At 37.0% G+C, this 23,019-nt stretch overlaps 2 protein-coding genes and 2 long non-coding RNA genes across 7 annotated transcripts in view; 2 read left to right on the top strand and 2 right to left on the bottom strand.

Annotated features, from left to right (window-relative positions):
- Ddr (discoidin domain-containing receptor 2) overlaps window positions 1–18,259 on the top strand; it is a 140,990-nt gene extending 122,731 nt beyond the window's left edge. The window contains exons 15-17 of one of the 2 annotated variants that reach the window (XM_064698043.1): window positions 15,575–15,737; window positions 17,491–17,640; window positions 17,728–18,259. In XM_064698043.1, coding sequence (XP_064554113.1) covers window positions 15,575–15,737; window positions 17,491–17,640; window positions 17,728–17,892 — 478 coding nt within the window. In that variant the 3' untranslated portion in view covers window positions 17,893–18,259. The remainder of the gene's footprint in view (window positions 1–15,574; window positions 15,738–17,490; window positions 17,641–17,727) is intronic. The other variant, XM_064698044.1, reaches the window with a different exon arrangement.
- The window catches only part of LOC135439343 (uncharacterized), a 130,213-nt gene that overhangs the window by 106,500 nt on the left and 694 nt on the right, over window positions 1–23,019 (bottom strand). Inside the window, exons 1-2 of one of the 3 annotated variants that reach the window (XR_010438036.1) lie at window positions 21,494–21,630; window positions 18,218–18,315 (exon numbers count right to left, since the gene is read on the bottom strand). This is a non-coding gene — a long non-coding RNA (uncharacterized LOC135439343). Of the gene's footprint in view, window positions 1–5,175; window positions 5,335–18,217; window positions 18,316–21,493; window positions 21,631–23,019 lie in introns of those variants that run through there. The other 2 variants (XR_010438037.1, XR_010438038.1) reach the window with 2 other exon arrangements.
- Window positions 1,826–2,472, bottom strand: LOC135439337 (uncharacterized). Its single transcript, XM_064698057.1, has one exon. It carries the CDS (start codon window positions 2,445–2,447, stop codon window positions 1,878–1,880), a length of 570 nt encoding a protein of 189 aa, XP_064554127.1. The 5' UTR covers window positions 2,448–2,472; the 3' UTR covers window positions 1,826–1,877.
- LOC135439342 (uncharacterized) lies at window positions 22,106–22,875 on the top strand. Its single transcript, XR_010438035.1, has 2 exons — window positions 22,106–22,183; window positions 22,245–22,875. It is a non-coding gene; the product is annotated as an uncharacterized LOC135439342 (long non-coding RNA).

The raw sequence follows: 23,019 nt of genomic DNA, 5'->3' as shown, positions 1-23,019 counted from the left end.
CCCTTTGCACACTTTCCAGCTTGCAGCGTGCAACGTGCAGCAAGGGAGACGCTTGCATAAAATGAGCACATTAGCCTAAAAGCAGGCAGCATAAACTGTGCAAAACTCCGCCAGCGCTAGGAGCAGAAGGTGTTAGACTGAGCAAAGATATAAATAAAATATTATCGGTGTGCCGAAGACAAAATACCCTTGCAAACAAAAGGCAGATATGCAAAATTTAAAGAATACTTTGACAAATAGGTACTGGAAAATATTCATCCAACCGATCTCTCAAATCGGTTTATATAAACACCCTACGCTTGTACATTTTTTATGTTAGACTTTACAGTAGAATAAATTGTATTGTAGAATATTTACATTTAGAATATTATAAATTTAATTTAAGTTGTTCGCATAATGACAGTAAAAATGAAATAAAGCAAACAAAATGTAAAAAAAAATAACTGGGAATTATGGACAAATAGTGGGATTTGAACTTAAATGAATATATTCTATATATTAGAATATCTGAAACATCAACAAGTATTTCTATAAAGCAATACAAATTTCTACATTCAGTTTTATTTGGCAGCTATATATTATATATGATCAATTTGGCAGAGTTCATTGTTCACATCTACCGCTAGCAGTAAAAACTTGGATCCATGCAAAGCATCATCAAGATTGCTTTAATACTGATAGCTGAGTTCAACCAGGCACAAACAGTCGTGCGAATGAAATGAGGAAACCAAAATATATATATCCCTATGAATCGCAGTTGCTTCACGCTGTCTCACATATTAGCACAAATTTATAATACCCTTCTCACTCTATTTTTAATGGGTACTGAGAATAAACAAAAAGACGCCCCAGTGCATGCAGCAGTTTTTTATGTAACTGCCACTGCTGCTACTGCTGCTGCTGCTACTGCTGTTACTGCTGCAGCTTGTTGCATATGCATGCCTAGGCGCATTGCGTGAAGTCTGGACAGCACAAAAACAACAACAACAACATAATTACTATATAAACTGAACGAGCTTTTGCCTGACTTTTGACTGTGTGCCTGTGTCTCTGTCTCCGTTTCATTCGCCATCTCTTTCTGTTGTGTTTATATTATTTTTGGCATGTGCCGGGAATTGTTTTTGGCTCACGTTTGCAGCAGCAACAGCAAAAACAACTCGTGCTCATAATAAAACTTTTACTATGACAGTAAAATTTTAATGAAATCACTGCAAAACTACAAAACACTTGTACTACAAAACGTACCAAGGCATTCAGACCAGACCAGACCAGACCAGACCCGACCCAGACCCGACTAGACCTGGGAGTACCCAACAGAAATGTTGACTGGGGGACCAAGACTTACGAGTACAGTGCACTATTATTGTTGTTGCTTTTGTTGAGGGACGTGTAAAGTGCATCGCAGGCAATTGAAGACAGGAGGAAGTAGAAAAAAAAGAGCTTTGTTTGTTTATTGTCGCAATTTGTAACACATTTAAAATATTTATAAGGAGTAAAGGCAATGTGACTAAAATATATCATTAGATGGAAATGGTGGTATTGAGGATACAATGACGCTATTCAAATTAAATTGCCTTAAAAAATGGGTAAGACAGTTATAAAAGAGTAAAGTAGTATCGGGAGATACTCAGTATGAAGGGATAGCAAATGTAATATTTCGTCTTTTTACACAACTCAATGGAATATTGTTTCTTAAATGTCGAAACTTCCCCAAAATTTAAAGCTATATTTAATAGACTCATAATTTAAAAGTAAGCATTGATAACAAATATAAACCTTGGCATCGAACACCACATTTTTGTGTCTCGATTTAGCTCACTTTATAAATAAAACAATGTATTTATGTATGTTGGTTTGTTTTTAACTTTGCAATCTTATCAATTGATGTGATTGACGAATGGTGCCCACGCTGCCGGTGTAACTTCTCGGACCAGTACCTCGTATTTGCTGATCTGACTCATAGGGAAATTCTCGTACCGGATAAAACACACCTTTTGCGAGAGATACAGGGTGCCAATAAAAATACCGCCATCAGTTCTGGCGCGGCAGACGTAAACGCGTTCGCTCAGGGCGCTTGTGCCCACAGAAACAGCATTCCTTTCCCTGAAGCCATCATAACTACGCACCCAATGATAGCTGACGGTCTCATTGGCAACCAGCAACTCATAGGAGGTCGCCTGATTGGCGAGTGTGTCGGTGTTATAGGTAGTGTATCCAGTTTCGGACCTAACACGGGCTGGCAGAATCGAGCTTGCATACAGGACGCGTCCCACGTAGTTTTCGTAGCCGTATGAATCGATGCCGCCAAGAACTGCATTTTCGGGGAAATTCTGCGTCTTATCGGAGAGGACCCAGCGATCCGTATTGTCGTACACTCCGCAATAAATGGTGCCCAGTAGCTGGGCAAAAATCAGCGTACAAGCAATAAGTTTCGTCGGGGAATACATTGTTTTAACTGTCCGGTAACTGATCAAAGACTGATGTGTTGATTGTAAATAGGTTTGTTTAAATACTCTTTTGATGGTAGTTTGTGGGAATCACTTGCTGATAAGCGAGGGGTAACCCTTTGAACTCAATATTGATAAGATATGCCAAATTTAGTATTTGAAGTATTAATACTTTAATGATTCTAATCGTATCTTGAGAATCTCAAATTTGTTGTCACCCAATCACACTAAAACTGTGGTGATATATTTATTTATATTTTAGTGTTCTAAGAAGATCAGTAATCTAATTAAATACGGTAAGGCTTAAAGTTTTAAGTATTTGCCTTTAAAATTCACAAGTTTTGGTAAATCGGACGCAATCATAACTATACACATTGATTTCTCAGCGACAACATATAAGCCTGAGAGCCCTTTACGCCTTCTGTACACCCTTTTATTGTGTGCCAGGCATGCCTTACGTACAGCTTGTACATCTCTCATATAAATCAAATGAGCAGGCGAGGCTCTGCGACGCCCACCTCAAAAAATATATAAATCAAATCACAGCCATAAACCTAACCCAACAAACAAAAAGCTACAAAAGAAAATTGCCGCCCAAATGATAACCCAAAAAAAAAAGATCCGAAAAAAGGAAACGCTTGAATTAATTTGCATTATTAAATCGTTCGCATAAATCGCAGAGCAGCAGCAACAAATACAATAATGGAATAACAAAAAAATATATACAATACGATAATTAAAACATCCCCAAGGAGCTTGGAACTAATTGCCGCAGCCCTTTGGCAGTCGGCAGCGAGTGTTATAAATAAATAAATGAAAACCAAACCGAACCGAACCGAACTGAACCAAAGTCAACGCCATGCATAAATTAAAAGCAAGTGTGGCGCTAGCGCCCTTATTTATGCTTTAAAATTTTATATTAATAACGAACCGCATGAAAATTGGCTCAGAGACAAACTGAGGCAGCGACAAGAGAGATCGAGAGAAAGCGAGAAGAGGAGAATGAGAGAAATTTGTTGCAAACGCACTAATTCAATAATTTATGCACATTTTTTAACACATGAACGCATTTGGGCAACTGCAAGGATTCCCGAATCCTTTTTCTGACAGTTTTAATTAAAATTAAGTAAACGGCAATACAAATTGGTCAATTTGTATATACCCTGTAATTATGATGATTTTCAATCTACATTTTACTCGAAGTTCTTTAACGAAATGTGATTTATTGTTACGTAAATAAATAAATTAAACTAAAAGGAAAAGAATTTAATAGAAAATAAAATGGATATTGCATTAAAAACTCCTAACAGTAATTCCTTCAAGAGTCTATATAACATAATATCCAATATTAACAACATTTTAAATAAAATATATAAGATATCCAAACTTTATCAAATCCTATTTTAAAAAATTATTTGGCCGTCTACTATCGAATTTTTCGATTTCAAAGTTGTTCAAGAAGATTAAAGCTAAAAATAAGTATGCCCCTACTGATTTCTTTACAAGTTGTATACGCTCTTTAACCACATTACAGGGTATATAAATAAAATTCAATCCAGGGCACAGGAAGCATATTGAGAGAGGCACTTTTGGCTTGGCATGCGTTTCAAATTGAGCGGATTAAGTTTAATTACAATTTTTCGCTGATGGTGGGTGGAACAGCAACACACACACACATACACACACACGCGACACACACACGACAAACGCAGGGAAACTATATGCAGGACCTCCTTTGTGCAATGCATTTGTAAGGGTTGTTCCTTTGTCTGGCTCATAAATGAAAAGTAAACCTTTATGCAACACTGCGGGATGCAATGCAATGCAGACCGAGACCAAAAGCAGAACCGCATTCAAAGCCAACCCCCCCAAAGCAACCCCCGGAGCCAAGTACACACGCACACACACTCATACACTCACACAGAAACGGGCGAGCATATCTGTTGAAAATTCGTTACGCACACGTGTTCAATGTTATCCTGTCGCCCACTGCAGCTCCTGTTGCGCTCAGTGCTTATAATTGGATTTAGTTGTCGTTAAGTTTGGACTGCTGCTTATTGTTTTCCGCCGCTCGTGCATATGTTTGTTGTCATTATTGGCACCCAAAGACGAAAAGGCGACGACGCCGGCAATCTTCTCCAGCTTCTGCAGCGTGTGCCAGTATGTGGTTTCTAATGGCTGTCATAGCCCTAACGCATGGCCTTTGGGGTTGCGAGACATTAACCATTGAAATTACAGGCTCCATAAAGAAAACTGATTACTTGACAGACATTGGCGACGTGTCAACAGGGTTTCACTGATCCAGGGCATTGGCAAGGTTAATTAAATTCAATGTTGAATTTTAATGTGTGTATCAAGCTCATAATGAATATGATTGTGTTGATGCCAAGGGAATGACGCCCAGTCTTGATTTATAGCCAAAAATAAACGTAAATAAGTAGAAATATAGAAGTTGAGTCTGGGGATAGCAAATAAATGTACGAGAGCCAACTGGAGCTTATAATTGAAATAACAATTTGAATTGATGCAAATGTTGTTTTGACTCAACTCGAAGACGTTTATATGTTAATTTAATTATTGTAAAACAAGTTACAATACGGGCGAATACACAATGAAGGTGTATCAATTAGTTGTATATTAATCCAAAAATTAATATCATTGGAAAGGAAATATTAAATTAAAATAAATTATATAGGTAAAATTTTCATATTCCAAATTAATTCTATACCTGTGTATATATAATAACGATTGTCTCCAATATTAAATTGAAGTCAACCTCGGTAAAGTTTCCTTCGCCATAATTATTTGTAAAATTGGGAATAAATAAATCCATGTCACTAATCACGTACAGCTACATTGCTAAAATTTAACAAGACTGCCGCAACTACATTGCTATTCTGTCGATTCATGCAGCTTTTCTGCATTAAAGTTAATATTTTGATAGCCCGTTTCTAATGGCTTATATCACCTTATAGCTGACACTTCTGGACACGGAACGCATCGAATTATTTACAGAGTAATTACGTTTAATGCTTTTCCCTATACTAAAGTGTGGCGTCTCTGCGGGGTCTTTCGCTGGCCACATGCTCCTCTAATTACTTTCGAAAATTGTGATCAATCACACGATATATATGTACGTGTTTTATATATATATATACATATATATATAAATGCACCCACGCAGCCACACAGACCCTGCATAATGACCAACCCGGCATAGCGACTCGGGCAAACACCTCAGAGCCAAAGCCAGAAGCCAATAGCATGGCTAAAAGCATTTCTGCCTTAATCGTTTCATGTCGCGCGACAAGTTAACCCCCCCTTACACACACACACATATATATATATATACGAGTACAGAATGCTGGGGTAAATGGTTCGGTGGAGCTATGGCTGGTGACACAGCTATAGCAACCAATACAGCTTTGGGCCGTGGTCAGCTGTGCGTCAGATTTGTGTAGATTAGCTGAACAGTTGGGTCTGGTTTGCCTGGCAGGCGCTCTTAGTAATAATTGCAAACCAATGACAGGGAAATTCAATTCAAAGGCTGCCAGGCGACACCAAGGCAACAACAGCAACAACAGCAACATCAATAACAATATCAACAACATGAAGGCAGCTTGAAATTTCAATTGGATCGATTTGCGATTGACAAAAAGCGTGCCCGATATTTAGGTGGCGGGGGGCAACTCCACGGGATTTGCGTTTAAATGACCAACGCAATTATGGCCAAGCATAATTATAGCTGAATGTGTGCGTGTGTATGTGCCATTGTTTGTGTGGCTGTGTGTGTGTGTGTGTGTATTGCCGTGCCTGTGCCATTCTGTGTTGTATTGGAAAATTTAATTGATTTAATCAAACAATGACAAAGATTAATGCGGTTTATTACCATGGACGTAGTTGGTGAGGGGTTTATAGCTTAATGCAAGTTTGGTATAATTATCAAATTAAATATTTATAAAATTAACGAGTTCAAGCATATTTAAGATAGATAAAGGTTTTTTCATCTTTTTTTAAGCTGGCAAATTATTACGATAAATATATAAAATTGTGCTTAATAAATAAATATTGTAATTAGCGCAAGCGGCTTAAATGTTAAGAGTGTATAAAAATGTATTAAATTACATAAATAAATAGAAAAACATGAACAATTTAGGAAAAAATAACATTATTCTCAACATATAAACATAAATAAATCTGAAATCAGTTTTATCCCGGACCATTATTAATGTATATACATTGATTTGTAATTCATCCATTTATGAATATATCTGGCCATCTAACCAAGGGTTGGTCCCTTTGCATTTTAAATACATAAGAGACAAATCTTTTCACCTAAAATCACTTTTATATTATTTACCTAACTCTCCCCTTTTCTATTGTCTGTACGTTGCCCCACTGATAATTTGCTTGTTTATCTTGCATTTTTGTCGCGCTCAATGTGTGTGTTTGCTTTGTGTAAAAGAGATCATTGTTTATGAATGCAAAACTATAAATATGCAAAATATCTATCTATATATATATATATATATTGGCATGTGTGTGTATGCGTGTGTATTCAATAGCTGCATATTTACAAGCAATAATATATTAAATGGTAATTGTTTATGGCATATTATGGCCATTATGGTGTATGCCTTCATTTATTTTAATATGCCTTCAATCAACACACACGAACAGGACAACACGCACACACACACACTCGCTCTCTCGCACACGGGCACACACATACATCTAAAAATTTCAATCAATTGTCATTTGCATAAAATCAACATTAAAACGGCGGCGTCCTCCAACCTCAAACAAATCCAACAAAAAATAAAAATATATTTCAACCTAGCGAAATTTTAATTAAAAATCAGCTTGCAACAATGGAAAACAACAACAACAACAACATCAACAAAATTGCCGAGAAACATGCAAAAATTGTTTTTGGAAAAGTGGAAAAGTGAAAGTCACTAAATTTGAAAAACAAAAATTGCTGCGCGCGCAGAGAGAAACTGTAATAAATTTCAAGTCAAGATCCCAGAGAAAAATACGAAAAAAAATAAAAATAAAAAAAGCGCATAAATTAAACATAAAACGTTGCCAAGTGCAACGCTGTTCAGAATTGGAGTTTACGGTAGTTAGTTAGTTTTACAGCAGGTGGCTGGGGGGCGTGGAAGGGGGCCTGGCGGGCACTTAGCTTAGACGCACAGTCACCCGCGGGCCTCAGGCATTGCAGTGAAAGTAGTTAAAGTGAAAGCCCTCGAATGCAGGGCGATTTGCATAAATGCAAATTTATAGCGAATTGTGCGAGAGTCACCGTTAAGAACCCTGGCACATCACTCAAACTGACGTCGACGCACTAATGAAGCAACAAAATGGGCGTGGCAGTAGCTAGAAAAAAATGAACGCGTTGCTTTTAAACAGCGTGCACTGATTTGATATAACGCCCACCCTATAAAGGTAATGGCTTAGCAGTCCAAAGGCATAAAAAGCATATAAGCAAACAACTGAAATTTATGCGTATTTTGTGAACATACACGATTTACATTTAATGCTTTACATGTAAAAGCTTTTTGCATATTAACAATAAATATATTAACATTTTTTTATAACATAATTTTTTGCTTTCGAGATAGCTAAGTTTTCTATAAGCTCAAATCCATACAAAATACTCTTTCGATTAGCAAAAACTTAATCATTTATTTTGCTAACAATTAAAACAAACATTTTAGCAAGCAAAGAAATACGTCAAGAAATCTAACAAACTTTCAAAAGAAATCTGACAAATAATAGTTCTGACAGCTATTTCGTTGAAGTGGAAACAAACCCTTTGCTCGAGAAAAACCAAGATAGATATCTAGCATTGTGATTTTTTTGTTCGCTAAGTTCAAGAATAATCAAATCCGAAAAGTATGCTACATAAGCTTAGCCTATAAGACACGTCTATATTGTCTTAGAATTCTCAACTAGTTTTAGCGCAGACCTTTCCTGGGCTTAAGAAAAAAAACGAAATAAGAAAAGATTATTAGCTCTCAGCTATCGAATAACTTAAGATATAAATATATAATTCTAGAAAGCATTGTTCAATAGAAGGTATACTAAGGGGTCTACTAAGCCACCAAAGTTACGATAGATTGTCGCAATAGTTAAATAAACAGATGTAGTTAACTTCGACCTTCCACATGTTCGGCCAGCTGGCAGCAGATGCATATTAAACAGTTACATCAGATTAAGAATGAATGTTTTGATTTACTTCAAATGTCATTTCCTATGCATAACACACTGAGCAAGTGTGTAATTATGTAATCTGCCAATCTATAGTCAAATTCCGTTTCTCCTTTTCACCTACATATATCCAATTTTACACTCACTCAACTCATTAGCCTTGCAAAGTCGAATCAAAAACTTTTTGACTTTTGTTGGCCAACTTTGATTCCATTTATGGGCCCCATTCGACAGACATCGAGTTGCATTTAAAGTCAATCAATACGTTTGGATATAGCAACTACTTCCGCCTGGGTGCACATTATTTCCTGCCCGGCGCAGCGAGTGTTTCGCAGTCAGAGTCTCCCCAAGTGTCCGCCAGTGTCATGACAACGTCAGCAGCATTTCCACGTTCAGCAACAGCAACAACAACAACAACAACTTCGCTTCATTTTATTTGCACGCATCGCGTTGTCATGGGTTAAATGCATATAGCCCCCGATCCCGCCCTATTTGACCTTTATTGGCAATGGCAGCCATTTGCTTCCACCTGATCACATTTCACACGGCTTGCTACAGACTCACCCTGCGTCCCTCCCCTATCTTCTTTTTCTCGCTGGTAACAATTTTTACATGCGTTGACATGTGAAATTGTTGCGCAAGTCTCCAGGCGATGTTTTGCTGCTGTTTCTGCTTGTCTTGTATTTGTTGCTGTTGTTGTTGTTGTTACACTGTTTGGGGAGGATGGTGTTGATGTTTTAATTAATGGCCATATGTCAACTGCATGCAAATAGGTTAAAAGGCTGCCAATTTCCGTGTAAATACAGCCAAACAGCACTCGAATAGCTATTGTGGTTAAATTGTGGCTATCTGAGAGGTTGATCTGGTCATTAAAGCGGAGTTACATATGTTTAGGTAAATCACTTTCCAAAAATGTAAACCACAAAGATCCTTAAGCCGTATATGAACTCATGAGAATCTCATAGAAGAGCGATATTGAACAGAGAGAGAGAGATATTGCGAGTGAGTGGGAGAGCGGTAGTTACTCCCCCAATTTTTCACTAAGCCGTTCTCTCCTTACACTCTCCCACTCTAACCATTATAAATATTGCTGATCTTTAAACTCAACTTAAAGTTAGACCTTTCCATTGAATTGGTTCAACATAACCCACACAACTGTTTTGCGTTTAGCTTTAAGCAAACTAAATCAAAGTTCAGACTGTTCAAGAAAAATCAATCATGCAATGCAAAAAAAAATCATAAATGCAAAATAGGGCCCAGTCGTGCCCTTTAACCATCGATGCTGGGGCATAACTCTTCACCGTAATCATTAGCATACATTACGGCTTGACCCTCAAGTGCTGTCCAAATGGCCTATTATGTGCTTGTAGCTGGTTGCTCCATTGGCTTCCCAACTCATTCTTTTTTCTTTTTTGTTGTGCTCCTTTTAGCCCCTTCGGCAGGCGCTAGCGGTTATATGTGCGTGTGTGACCAGAGCAAATGATAATAGTTGTTGGCTGCACACACACAATGGATGAGAGGCGGTAACATGGACTGATGCTGTCCCAGTGATAAAAAAAGCTCAGTTCAGCTTGTGTGCTGTATTGTATTGTTGTTATTTCGCTGGCGTCCTTCATTCATGGGTTCATTCATTCAAGCGTTTCAATTGAGTGGAAAGCTAAGGCTGCGCGCGGTCCACTCCAGTGCGGAACGCTGTCCCGTTTCCTCCATAAGCTTATAAGCTCATTTGGTCCCGAACAACCATGTATTTCCTTCTCATAGTTTCGTTTTGGTTTGGTTTGGTTTTTTTCAATTTAACATCCGTTTTTGTGGCTACAGCTTGTCTATTATGTTGATGATGTCCTTTGACAATATGTTCTAGCCTTCGCAACGACCAGTAATGGTTATGTCCAGAGTTTGGCGTTTGTCCGTTCTCGTACACTGCGCATTGATATCAAGGATTGTCGAGAGCTGGTGCTTCGGTTTTGTTTTTCAAACTGATTGCAGTTGCTTTGTGGCCTTGCTTTTTTTCTGTTGTATAATAAACAAACAATACAAAAGGGGCCGGGCACGCAACGAAAACTGTGTCAATGGATCATTTGAATAAGATTTTTAAATTGTGTTTTAAGGCAACTAACTTTGGTAAAAATAAAGCACAATATTTAATGTGTACAAGCGATTTAAATAAACCTTATATAGAGTCTCACAATGGAAGCTATCGTTAAAGTAATACACTCTTTTCTTGATTTCTCTGTAGTTGAATTATTAATATAATTGATAGTTATGATATATTTACCGGGGATTCGTACACGGATTAGAGTATATAATTGGATTGAAATTGGGTTCTATTCGCAAGAACTAATACGTTATGTTAGCACATGCTATTTAAATGATAAATAAAAAGAAGCACCTGTCCACAATGAAAATGGGAAAATATATAACTACTACAATGACCCATTTAAACCTAATGTCTCTTATTTGCTCTAGCTCAACCTCTGTATTAAGTTTTTCAATCGATTTCAAGCATATGCTCTGGGACAACGCCTAAAGGCATTTGACTTTATTGGTGGTTGATTGTGGGTTGCCCCACTCGGGACACCCTTTGACCTCAAGCACTCATCAGACTTGAGTTTAATTGTTTGTTTTCTTAGTTTATTGAACTGAGGCAGACGTTCTGACTGACAACTGGTCAGTGGGCACTTTAGTTGATGCACTTAATGTCCATGGCGTGTTTTTAATGGCCATCATTTTGTCTGGGACTTTAATTAACTCGCTTTAAGCCCAGTGGCCGGGCACATGGTGCTGTTTTTCTAATTTATAACCAACTGGCAAGACGCGTTGGCCGCCTTCGCGTCCAATGCCAAAGCAAATCCCAAAGTCGTTTATTTGTCCTTGCTGCCAGCCATTTTATTTATTTTGCTCGCATCGCGTCGCGTCTTCTGGCAAATACAGGCCAGTACGCTGCTACACAGCTATGTATGGTGTATCGTGGCCTGTGGACGGAGCGTGTGTGGTGTGGGGCGCTTTGCCCGGGCTCTGGGCAACTAAAAACCCATAACTATATGTTTTTCTGACACATTTTAAAAGTGCGCCGCAAGTCGCATGCAATTTATTGTTATTGCGTTTTGTACTCGTTATTCTCTTTTTTGCTCGCTGCTGTTATTTTTTCTCTCTTTTTTATTATCTCTCTGTTGCTTTTTTATTGTCGCAAATCCAAGGACATTTTGTTGTGCATTTGTGTTAACCTAATATGCTTGTAATTGCCAGCTAAAAACACAAAAAAAAAATAAAAACTGAACCAAAAACTGGAACAATATATGGTTAGTTGTTGTTGTTGTTGTTGCTGTTTCTGTTTCTGGCACACAGCTTGTTAGTGAAAGTTGCGAAAACAAGGACCCGAACTAGCCACTCTATTGTCCATTGTCGGCCATTTTGTTGTAAAAATAATATACTAGCCAAAAATTGGGTATATTTACTTTGGTTTTATCTTGGACAAAGCAAACAACTATATGAAGAAGTGTACAAACTTAATGTTTTGAAACTTTGATTCGACGCTTTAAGCCAAATTCTATAAAACGGTAAAAATAACAATATTATGTATGTTAAAAAAAATATATATATGATATATATATGAAATAAATAAAATAAAACTAAATTTCAAAAATAAATACAAATTTGTACACTTTTGTGCTTCTAAAATTTGTAACCAAATAACTTGTTGAAATAGTAATTGAATTTAAATTTAATTTTTTAATTTTTTTAAATTAATTTAGTTTATTTACATTTATTTCAATTTATGTGAATTTATTTTATTTATTTAAATTTTGAATTTCTGAATTTGTTTGCATAATTAGAAGCATAAATATTTAAAGTAAAGCAATTAGTTCTTGGCTTATCAAATTAACTTAAATACTTTTATGCAGAGTATATATTCGTCGTGCAATTGCACGTTTTAACAGTCTCCAATTTGTGTCTTGTTTTATTTTAGGAGCTCTTCCACCATTTGGTCGCTTAAATTTGTTGGTCAGCTTACAAATTTTTATGGCGCAGTTTAATTGACGCTGATTCTGCGCCAGTTTCCACATGGCACATAGCAGCGTTTTATTTTACGGAATAATTTTCTTAACCAAATTTATGGTCGAGAGCTGTATGTGTGTGTACATTTAATTGGGTTAATAGTGCGGGCTCTTGCATCTTTTTTTTTAAAGGGAATGGTCGCATTTTAATCATATTAAAGTCCGATATATACGTTTAACCACAATCCACTTTAAATAAAGACAGCTAATAGCAACATTCGGCATCAATCGGCCAATTTGAAGACAGCAAGCAGATACTTCTTATATATAAGACAGAGATAAGGATCTGGGGGCAGCTTCTGTTTTGAACCCTCGGCAAAACCTCGACACGTGTCAGTGTCGCTGTCAATAGATGTCAAGAGCATTGAAATGGAAATCCTAGCCCGTACATAAACTGCCTAGACAAGCCTACTTAACTAGTCACTCAACAAGCGACACTCGATCCATGTTGCAACTGCGTCATATTCCACATATATATCGCCCTCCTTTCTCCCCCGCATCGCATGTCAGCTGAAAATTAAACCTTTCACTCAACTCAAATTCAATTGTTGTTGGTTTTGGCAAAGCGCGTCTTCAAAATCGAAATCTATAACGCACGAAATCAGAAACTGTCCGCCAAAAGAGGGTGGTTCTAACTCCAGCTAACGTGTGTGTGGTGCGCTGGCTGTGGTGCGTTGTGGTTTGAGATTTGGGCTAAACGCATTACATGACGAGCGGCAACGAGACACGAGCTTGACGATGGCGCACTTGAGGCAGACATTTTATTTGTAATATGACAGCACTTCATATCCTTTTTCATTGATATTAAGAGGCAGGCGAACAACAGGAAATTATGCACGTCAGACCTGTCTGCTTATGTGTAATATCCATGCCCAGTTTTCTGTAAATGGATGTGGGCTGGTGTGGGCGCAGTTCACTTTTGCCCGATGGCCCTTCGTCAGTTATTTGGTTAGCCCCCCGTCATGTTTGTCAGGTTTTGCAGGGTCTTTGCATACTTGATTGCATTTCCGTTAATGAATTGTTGTTCTTGATGGTACAACAGATGTGCGATAGTCTCGATAACGATAACTGAATATATTGTTGATTCGATTTGAGATAAGTAAAGTTCTATAGGATTTCCAATATTCTAACATCGCTTGGTTACCGATGAGTTTATATGACCAATATTATATTTTTGGCAATCTTTTAATCGTTATGTTAATTTATTTTTCATCTAACTTTTCCTCTTTCAACTGCATTCTGTATATATTTCTGAATTTTCTCGATATTTGATTATATCGATATTCTTTTATTAGTAATTGATTTTATAATCTTAATCATTACCGAAACTACATTGTCATGATGTTGTTTCTCTTTCCAAGTCCAGTCCAAAACGAAAGGTATGAAAATTATTGTGCTCATTAAAATTCCCTTTATCACAATTTCAACATATTTTCTGTTTTTACTGACATTCCCAGTTGAACATTTGTCGCATTCTTCATCCATTCGCATATTTTCAACTTCTCAATTGTCCTCCAAGGTATGTCATCAGTCATAACCTCAACTGTCGTCGTATTTACTTAACTTTGGCACACTCCGTTTTGCTCAATATCAAATGTTGATTGTGTTCACCATTTCATGGTTTCATTTACGGCACTTCCCCTGCGCAGGCCAAACCCCAGGCCAACCCAATCTACACGCTCCTCCAACTTCACTCCGCTTATATTGTCATTTTCAGTCATGCTTCAACGTTTGTTGATCCCCCAGTTTTTGTTATACTGCCTGAGACTCATCTCTTTCTGCTTCCTGTTTGGATAGATGGGGTTGCGACTGAAACAATAATACAAAAATATAAAGCTTTCAACTGATGCTGCTGCTCCTGCTGTTGCCCTCGGGCACTCAGCACTCAGCGGACTGACCACTTGCCAGCTTCCAAACGTAACGTTAAATCTGTTTTGCACCGGCAATGCCCTCAAGCAAGAGAAAACAATAGCTATGAGCAAAACTGAATCGTAAATACCCTTTAAAGTCTTAGCAGGAGCTCATTTCTTTAAAGGTTTAATTAAGCTTTCATTTAAAAACAATATTACAATAATAAATGTAATATAGTTACCATAGTTAATCAATTTTAAATAAGCTTAATAATTTAAAATATTCTAAAAAAAAAAAAGTTTGACAACAAATAAGTTCGGAACAGTCGGAAAGATAGTTCAAACAATATAATCTAAGAATCGATATTTCAATATAGACATATATTCGTTAATAAACAAGGAACCACTTGTAAAGTATCTAAAGTGCGCAAAGCCAACTTTAAAGTCTAAACTTAATACTTTCTTAAAAGTCATACATTCGAATGCTTGTAAGAAAGAATATATGATTTAATTACATATTCCTCTTCAACATTTAAACATATATCCAAAGCCCTGCTTGTCCAGATATCTGCAGCTTAAATGTTGCAAACTCCTTGAACAAGTTGCAAATACCTTTTTAAATGCGGAAGCAACAACAATAACTACACATGCAACCCCTTCAAGTAAAGCACACAGCAGGCAATGGCAAAATGTCAGTGTGGGGGGGAGCGGAGCATATGACGGGGGAGTTTGTTTGACAGCGGCGCTCATTTGAAATGCATGCGACGACATGGCTGGGAATGGGCATGTGGTGGCACGAAAATGTGGAAACGACGACGACGAAGCAATCAGCTCGTGTCAGCAAGGAGCATATCCTGGCTGAGACTGACGCTGACTCTGGTTGCCTTTTTAGCCTGCGAAAGTTTTTGTTTATTTAATTTCTGGTATTTTTAATTGAATTTCCAATGCTGCCACCGATTTCTGATGCCAAATCTTCAGCTAAACTCTCGTTGTTTAATCTCTATTGCAGAAGTTGCATCATTGGACCCGAGCTGAGCGTCAAGGTCTGTTCAATTGGCACTGTGATAAACCGTTCGGCCTATGCGTCGGACTATTGCCAGCTGGAGGGCACCACGGGCCGACAGACGCAGCCAATGCCCATACGCTGGATGGCCTGGGAGAGTGTCCTGCTGGTAAGTTCAATCCTTCCTTCTTCAACCATGTTTCACAGTACAACAAATGCACCTTGTTCAGAATTTTTTCTTTGCTTTGCTCATTTACTGCATGAATTGTGCACTGTGGCACAAGTTTATAATTATATATTAATGAACAGTGTTCACTCTCTTTTCCCTCTGTCTTTTTGCCTCTAACCCCCGCCCTCAAACTCCCTCTGGTTTATTCCAAGGAGTTCCAAGAGTTAGGCAGTGGGGCAGCCGATCCTTCAAGCAGCTTGACAGCAAAATGAGTTGTAATTGTGTTAATTATTTTTAATTTGCTTTTTCTGCTGCCTCTTTAAGCTGGCGATTTATGTCAGTTACCTTTTCCGGTCTTGAAGTTCTGCGAGCCACATTATAATAAGTCTATTACGGCAGCATGAATAAGCAAAAAGCGCTTTTATTTTTAAAAGAACTTTTCATATTTTACTTTAGCCGGGCAATTTCAAAGAACTGCTAGTCTGCACACAAACGGTTAAGGTAGAGGAAATAAAGCTAATATAGTGTGTTTTAGAGAATAATTAATCGGCTTAGTTTACGATTTGGTTTGGCATTCCATAACTCTTTTATGCACATTAAAACAGGATCCGAAATATTGTATTATCCGACCTTAACATTTAGCAGTAAAAAGGCAAACAACATCAATCTATTTAGTTTTTTTCAAGAAATCTGAGAAGCGGTATGTGTTGATAAGGGCTGCAAATCAAGCCAAGCAGTTTGGCGACTCCTATATAGGCGAATTTGCTTTTTATGGGGATTTTATTCAATTAAGAACCGCCTTCAAGAATACGTCTATCCACCCAAGCAGACTTCAGACACTGAATAAGAAAGGACGAGACTTCAAGACATTTTTTATGCAATTGTCCAGCAAATTTACTTTTTGATAAGACCCCATTTAAATATCAAACTATAATTAATTATAACTATTCGTTTTCAACCTTTAATTGAATATGTCTAATAAAAGCTTTTACTAGGCATACAAAGTTTTCGTTTTAATTAACTGACATATCAGAGCTCTACGCTTATCTGAAAGGGGGAAGCAGAACTTTAATTTGCGCCAAAAATGGCATGGAGTACAAATTTTTTGTGGAATAAACAACTAAAAAGGAAAAAATTAAATGTAGAAAATAAAAAATAAAAACAAAAATACAACCGAAACGGAGGAAAATATTTTATAAATCCCAGTGCGAAAAACCGCACTAAATAAATTAATTAACTACATGAAAAACGGCGCAGACAGCCGCACAGACAAAAGGACATGTATGAAGTTTTCTGCGTGGAGTGGAAGGGGGGGATAAAATGGCAAGGATAAAACCCATGCCCACGCATATATAGCACTAGATCTAGACCATAAAGCGTGCTTGTTGTTGTTATAATTGTTGTTGTTTATGTATGTGTGTGTGTGTGTGTGTGTTTTAGACAGCGTTCTACAAGTAGCTTTCAGAGTTCTGGCATTGCCTTTGGGGCAAATGAACGGCAACAACAGTGGCAAAAGGGCAAAGGGCAAAGGGATGGCAAATGGGTATGAGATGCTCTTTGGTATTTATACATATGTTTATTAAAAAGCGCAAAAGTTGCCTTAAAGGATATGTATGCACATGAATGGCTTTTGTGCCACCGCAAAATCCTTAAGCCAAAAGCCATGCAAACAAAAATAAACGAAAGGCCTTTTGGCCATATCCGACGTTTTATATTAATACAAAATAAAAAAAAAAACACCATTTAATTGCAGGCCAAATTCAGCACCAAATCGGATGTTTGGTCCTTTGCCGTTACCCTTTGGGAGATATTGACATTCGCCCGAGAGCAGCCCTATGAGCACATGACAGATGCGAATGTTATTGAAAACATTGGACATATATATCAGGACGATAAAATGCATGTGAGTAGCAAAGCTAACTCTCGGCTTGAGTGCCATATATATGTACATATATATCCATCTATATTATATAAACATGTGTATTTGCAGGAACTGTTGCCAATGCCACTCAACTGTCCGCGCGAAATTTACGATCTCATGTGCGAATGCTGGCAACGCAACGAATCAAGTCGCCCCAATTTCCGGGAGATACATTTGTTTTTGCAGCGCAAGAATTTAGGTTTTAAGCCCGACACCCAAACACTGATGTATTAAAAATGTAAAAAAAAAGCAAAAAAAATATACACAGAAAATAAGAACTACACGCGTTTTTAGCAAACATTTAAAAAACATATATATCAAATATTATATGGTAAATTTAAATTGAAACTACACGACAAAAATAAATAAAATAAAACAATGCGAATTTAATGTATTTGAATGAAAAATGCATTTAAAATTAAATGATATGTAGGCAAAAATTCGGCTATTCGTATTTCAGAGTGCTCTAACCAAAAGATAACCAATGAAAACTCATATAGAGTCGAAGATTATGAATAATGTTCTAAAATACAAATTTTTATTAAAAGAAAAAACTTACCTGTTGAAATCCTCAATCTTTAACACATAAAATTTAAGTAATCCGTTTGTGTCATTAATATATGCAATTAAAAACATTCCGAAACTGTTCCAAATACTCTGAAAATGAATATGAATCGTTTATTAGACAGTTTTTTATTGAAATTGGATTTTTTGGCAATTTTGAAGTGAGATCAAAATAGAAAGAAGGAATTTTGGACTTAATCCTGGTAAAAACTTACTAATAATATACATTAATTCCTTAACCAACACTAATTCCAACATTAATTCCCTAACCAACACTGAAAAAACTTTACGTTTATTGGAAAATCTTTTAATAACTGAAATAACTAATCCCTGGCAAAAACGTACTGTCTAATAAACTTGTATTAATATTAATATCATTTCCAAACTGAAAAAGTTTAATCTATACATCTTAGTTGGAGTAAAATTATTCTTGTCTGAACCTCCATTCCAAACAATTTTTAATAGCATACATACGGGAGTCTAAGGGAGTTCATATAAGATTCAAATTATCTCAGACTTCTTAACAACTTGAGTTTGCAATCGAAGTCTAAACGAAAGCTGTTCACAATATGGAAAAAAAAACCTCTGATCAAATAGAAAAATGCACTTTTGGTTGGAGCACCATGCACTTTATCGTACTATAATATCTATAAGTGATTCATTGGTCAAACACAGGAGATGCTTAGAGTTAGCTTAGCTTTAAGGTCATTTTCAAGTCAATAGCTTAAGTTTTTTGCATTCTACATACGGAAAATAGTAATGTAAATATATATTTTAACCGATCATACACAATTGTTTCGACATATGATAGGAATAAGTATATGTAGTACTGTACGCGTATTCTATGAAATAGAATCTAAAATGTAAACATTGACATATGTGTGTACCTATCGCTCCTCCACCTGAACGCTCTCTATCTAATAATTTTGCTTTAAATGTATATACCTATAGAAAGAACTCTATATATTTATATAAACGTAGTTCTATGCGATCCCCTCCTCTCTATCAACTACAACTCAAAATTGAATTTTGATGGATGAACAAAATGAAGAAGAAAATCCAAAACCTGCGTATAATTTTGACAATAAATGTTTGAGCAACTGAATATTAGAAATTCAATTTATGCGAAATGCTTCTAGAACAGTCTACTAGAGAAGTATTCTATATAAAATCCATATGCTAAGCGTAAATATTCACAGCTAAGATCAAATTTTAATTTCAAGTCAAAGCTCGAACTTCGAATCATGACAAAGTCAATTAGACGCATATCAAAATATTTCTTTAATTCAGGCTTTAACATCATTTTATCTATCATAAATTTTGCTTTCTAAATCAATAAAAAACATTTTACTGTGCCTTTTCCTCGCTTTGATTTCTTATACCAACATTTAAATGGAAACTAAATTAATTGCTAATTTGGCAGTTTGTGTTTTATGAATAAGCTTTAAAGAGGTTTCGCTGTAGCAACAAAATACTTGAAAATATATACTTAAAACCATAGAAAAAAATATTTCGAGTTCGGCAGACCGAATCTCAAATGGCCTTCCAAGCGACTTAAAATTATCAAAATTGTTAAGGTAATGAATATCTTGGAGAGCGCATTTTGAAAACATTTGTAATTGTGCAATTGATTTAATTAAAAACTTATTTCGTAGAGAACTTCAATCATAAAAGCTGATTTTACATTGTAGACTTACATACTGCAATTAAAACTATTATTAAGCGAATGCATATTAAAAAAGGCTATCAAATATAAAAATAAAAAACAGTTTCAATTGCAACGAATCAAGACACAGTTAATTATATTCACAAATTAATTTCAAGGCATTAAAAAAAAAAATTAAATAAAAAGAAAGGATTTAAAAATGTAGAAAAACAAAGAAAAACGTTGAGCACAATCATGTTGAATAAAAGTTTTAAAATTTAAGTGCATTGAAAATGGCAAAAATGAAAAGCAGAAAATTGTAGAGAAATTACAAATATGTAGCTTAAGCCAAACTGCAGCTAATAACAAAAACATAATGACATACAAATCCTAAGTACACAAAATGCGAAAATAAAATGAAAATACAAATAAAAATTTCTTGTGAGCACATCTTTCGGGCGCTTTTCCCTGCTGCAAGGGTGGAAGAGCGGAGCATACAAAGCCAAATGGCAAAACTAAATGATACTTTGAGCCGCTGCGTGCAGGCCAAACAGCTGAGTCTTGGCTCTGAATACTTGGCCCCACAGAAACAGAGGCACCTGCTTGGCAGTGCGGGGGCCGTACTGCGGCGGCTACTGGCAAATTAAATAACATAAAATACAAATCCGCTGCAAATCCGAAGGCCAACTAGAATATAATAAACTTATTAATTCAAATTGCTCGACGGAACGCAGCCAGCAGCGACCTGCACTGACTTTGGCCCAGCAGCTAGCGGCCGGCTCATCTTTGTCGCATTGTTAAATCCTGAAAACATCTGTGACTCTCGGAGCTCAATTACAGACAGATTTTCCTGTCTGCCATGCCCAGCGCCTTTGGTTTTCCGGTTGCCGTTGCTAGTTGGAGGTGTACATTAAATAGGGATGAGCGCGTGAGCGCAGTGAAGTCACGTGATTCACGAACTTTGCTGTGAATTAACTATGCTTTAGGCTATTGTTTTCATTTATTATTTTTTTTTAGAAGTCTACATGTTAAAATTGGTAACTCTAGCTTTTAAGCTCTGTTAACACTTTGCCTGACGCGAATATAAACGAGTAACTGTTTTAAGTTTTTAGTCTCGAGCTTAATAGCTGCGAAAAAATTGCTCACATACAGACAGACATAAAGACGGACTTACAAATAAAGAATAGAAAATTATGAAAATAAAAGTACAAACAAATTGCAACCATGGAATTCAACGCGAGAGAGTCACAGTACAAGATACGAATGCCCATCTCTAACTCACACACGCCGATCCTAACGGAACTTACAGAGATTTTTATCACACCTTTTTTGCTCAGCTTCTTCAAATGCGCTCGGGCATTGTTATTGCTTGTTTGTGCTGCATGTGTGTGTGAGTGTGTGTGTGTTCCCCACTGAGCTTGGCAGGTTACGTAATTATTGTTGCGGTTCTGCAGCAGTTTGTGCGGAAATTAAGATTTGGTGTATTCGGCCGCTAATTGGAAAATATGGGCGCCGTAAAAATGCTGAGATAAAGTCTACAAGTGCTACTTTAATTTAAAGTAACATTTCCAATGCAATCGAAATCAATAAGTTATTATTTGAAGCAAGCCCTCGGGCTCAACTCACTTTTGCTGGCGTCTCACGGGGATGGAGCTGGGGGGACTGGGACTCGCATTGGCCGGGCTGCGCTGCCGCTTATTTGAGTTGGTTTTCTTTTAAGGCTTGCGAAAACAAAATCCCAGACGCAATCTTTGATTTTATTGTAAGCAAACGAAAACAAAGCACACGCAAAAAGAACAAATAGCATCAGTAACATCGCCGGCAGCAACAAATGCGCTCAGAGATTTTCGTTAGGTTAGAAAAGCAAAAACAACAACAAGCCAAAAGCCTCAAGGCGAACGAACGAAAGGAGGAAAGCGAAAGAGGCAAAAGTGTCTGCGGGAGCCCCATTGCAAATTGGCAAAGTGCGTAAAGCATTTTAAATAGGATGTGCATTCAAGCATATGTTTTAGTTTGATTAATACTGATACACTCACATATTTAAGTATGAACTTTCACTTTTTCGACACTAAACACAATTTAAATTAAAACTACACCACACACTAAAAATAAAAAAAATTGGCAACTCATCTTTTATTTTGGCGGGATCTGATAACTTTGCGAGTGCCATCGAAACAGATCAAAACCTATCGATTAAAACGATATTAGCCGCCTATCGATATTAGTTTTACATTGTTGACTTTATCAAAACATAAATGTTTAATTAAACACGAACAACAATAAAAGCAACATAATTTTACAGAAAATCAAACATTTGTAAGCTTTTACCATCTTGAGACACATGAAATTCAAATTTAATATGTTTAAAACCCATCAGGCTGGGATATACGGTGCAAGCCATAAAAATGCAGACGATGTCAGTGGGTAACGTTAAAGCCGTTGCACAGCCTGCTGCACACCTTGGGGACATGAAGTCATCAACTACGACGCCGCCACTCCTCTGGCCCCTTCCCTTACTACAACACTCCAGCGTAAACCGGCTCTGCCTGCTTTCTTGTGGGTGCTGATCAGGAAAAAATAGCCCACTGCACCTTAAGGATTTGCTTTTTATGTTTATTATTTTCTTTGCCCTGCCTGTATATCTGTGTTTGTGTGCGTGTGTGGAGTTGGCCACGTGGCTGGCACCCTTCGCCAATTCGACGCGCTAGTTTTACACCCTTGTGCCTCACCCCTTAAGAAACGCATAAGCTAGCCGCAAACGAAACATGTTGCGTTTTTTATGTGGCCTACTAGATCCCGGGGTTAGGGGTTGAGTTGGCTGCTGTCTTAGGTCATCAATAATGGCGCAAACATGCATTAAAGACGCTTGCTTTACATTAAGACGAACCGGCTTATTGAAATTGGTACACAACCTGAGCCCTTTTTCGCCCTTTTTATTATTACTGAGCGAGGGGTCTTGAGCTCTCTGGGGACTCACTACTTTCAATAAAAGTTGCTTGTATATTGTGGACCGTCTGTGTGGAGCAGACATCCTATTTTGCTAATATAAATAGACGGAGGTTGTATTTTTTGTGCACTGTCATTTTGAATGTAACTATGCCGCAACAGTTGACAGTGCTAACGCAATATAGAGACTGTTAACGCACGTCGCA

Source organism: Drosophila montana, unplaced genomic scaffold (genome assembly GCF_035044405.1).
Source record: "Drosophila montana isolate Dmon_TW-CO22-7 unplaced genomic scaffold, ASM3504440v1 contig_402_1, whole genome shotgun sequence".
Classification (NCBI taxonomy): Eukaryota; Metazoa; Arthropoda; class Insecta; order Diptera; family Drosophilidae; genus Drosophila; species Drosophila montana.
This window is presented reverse-complemented; position numbering and strand designations above follow the sequence as displayed.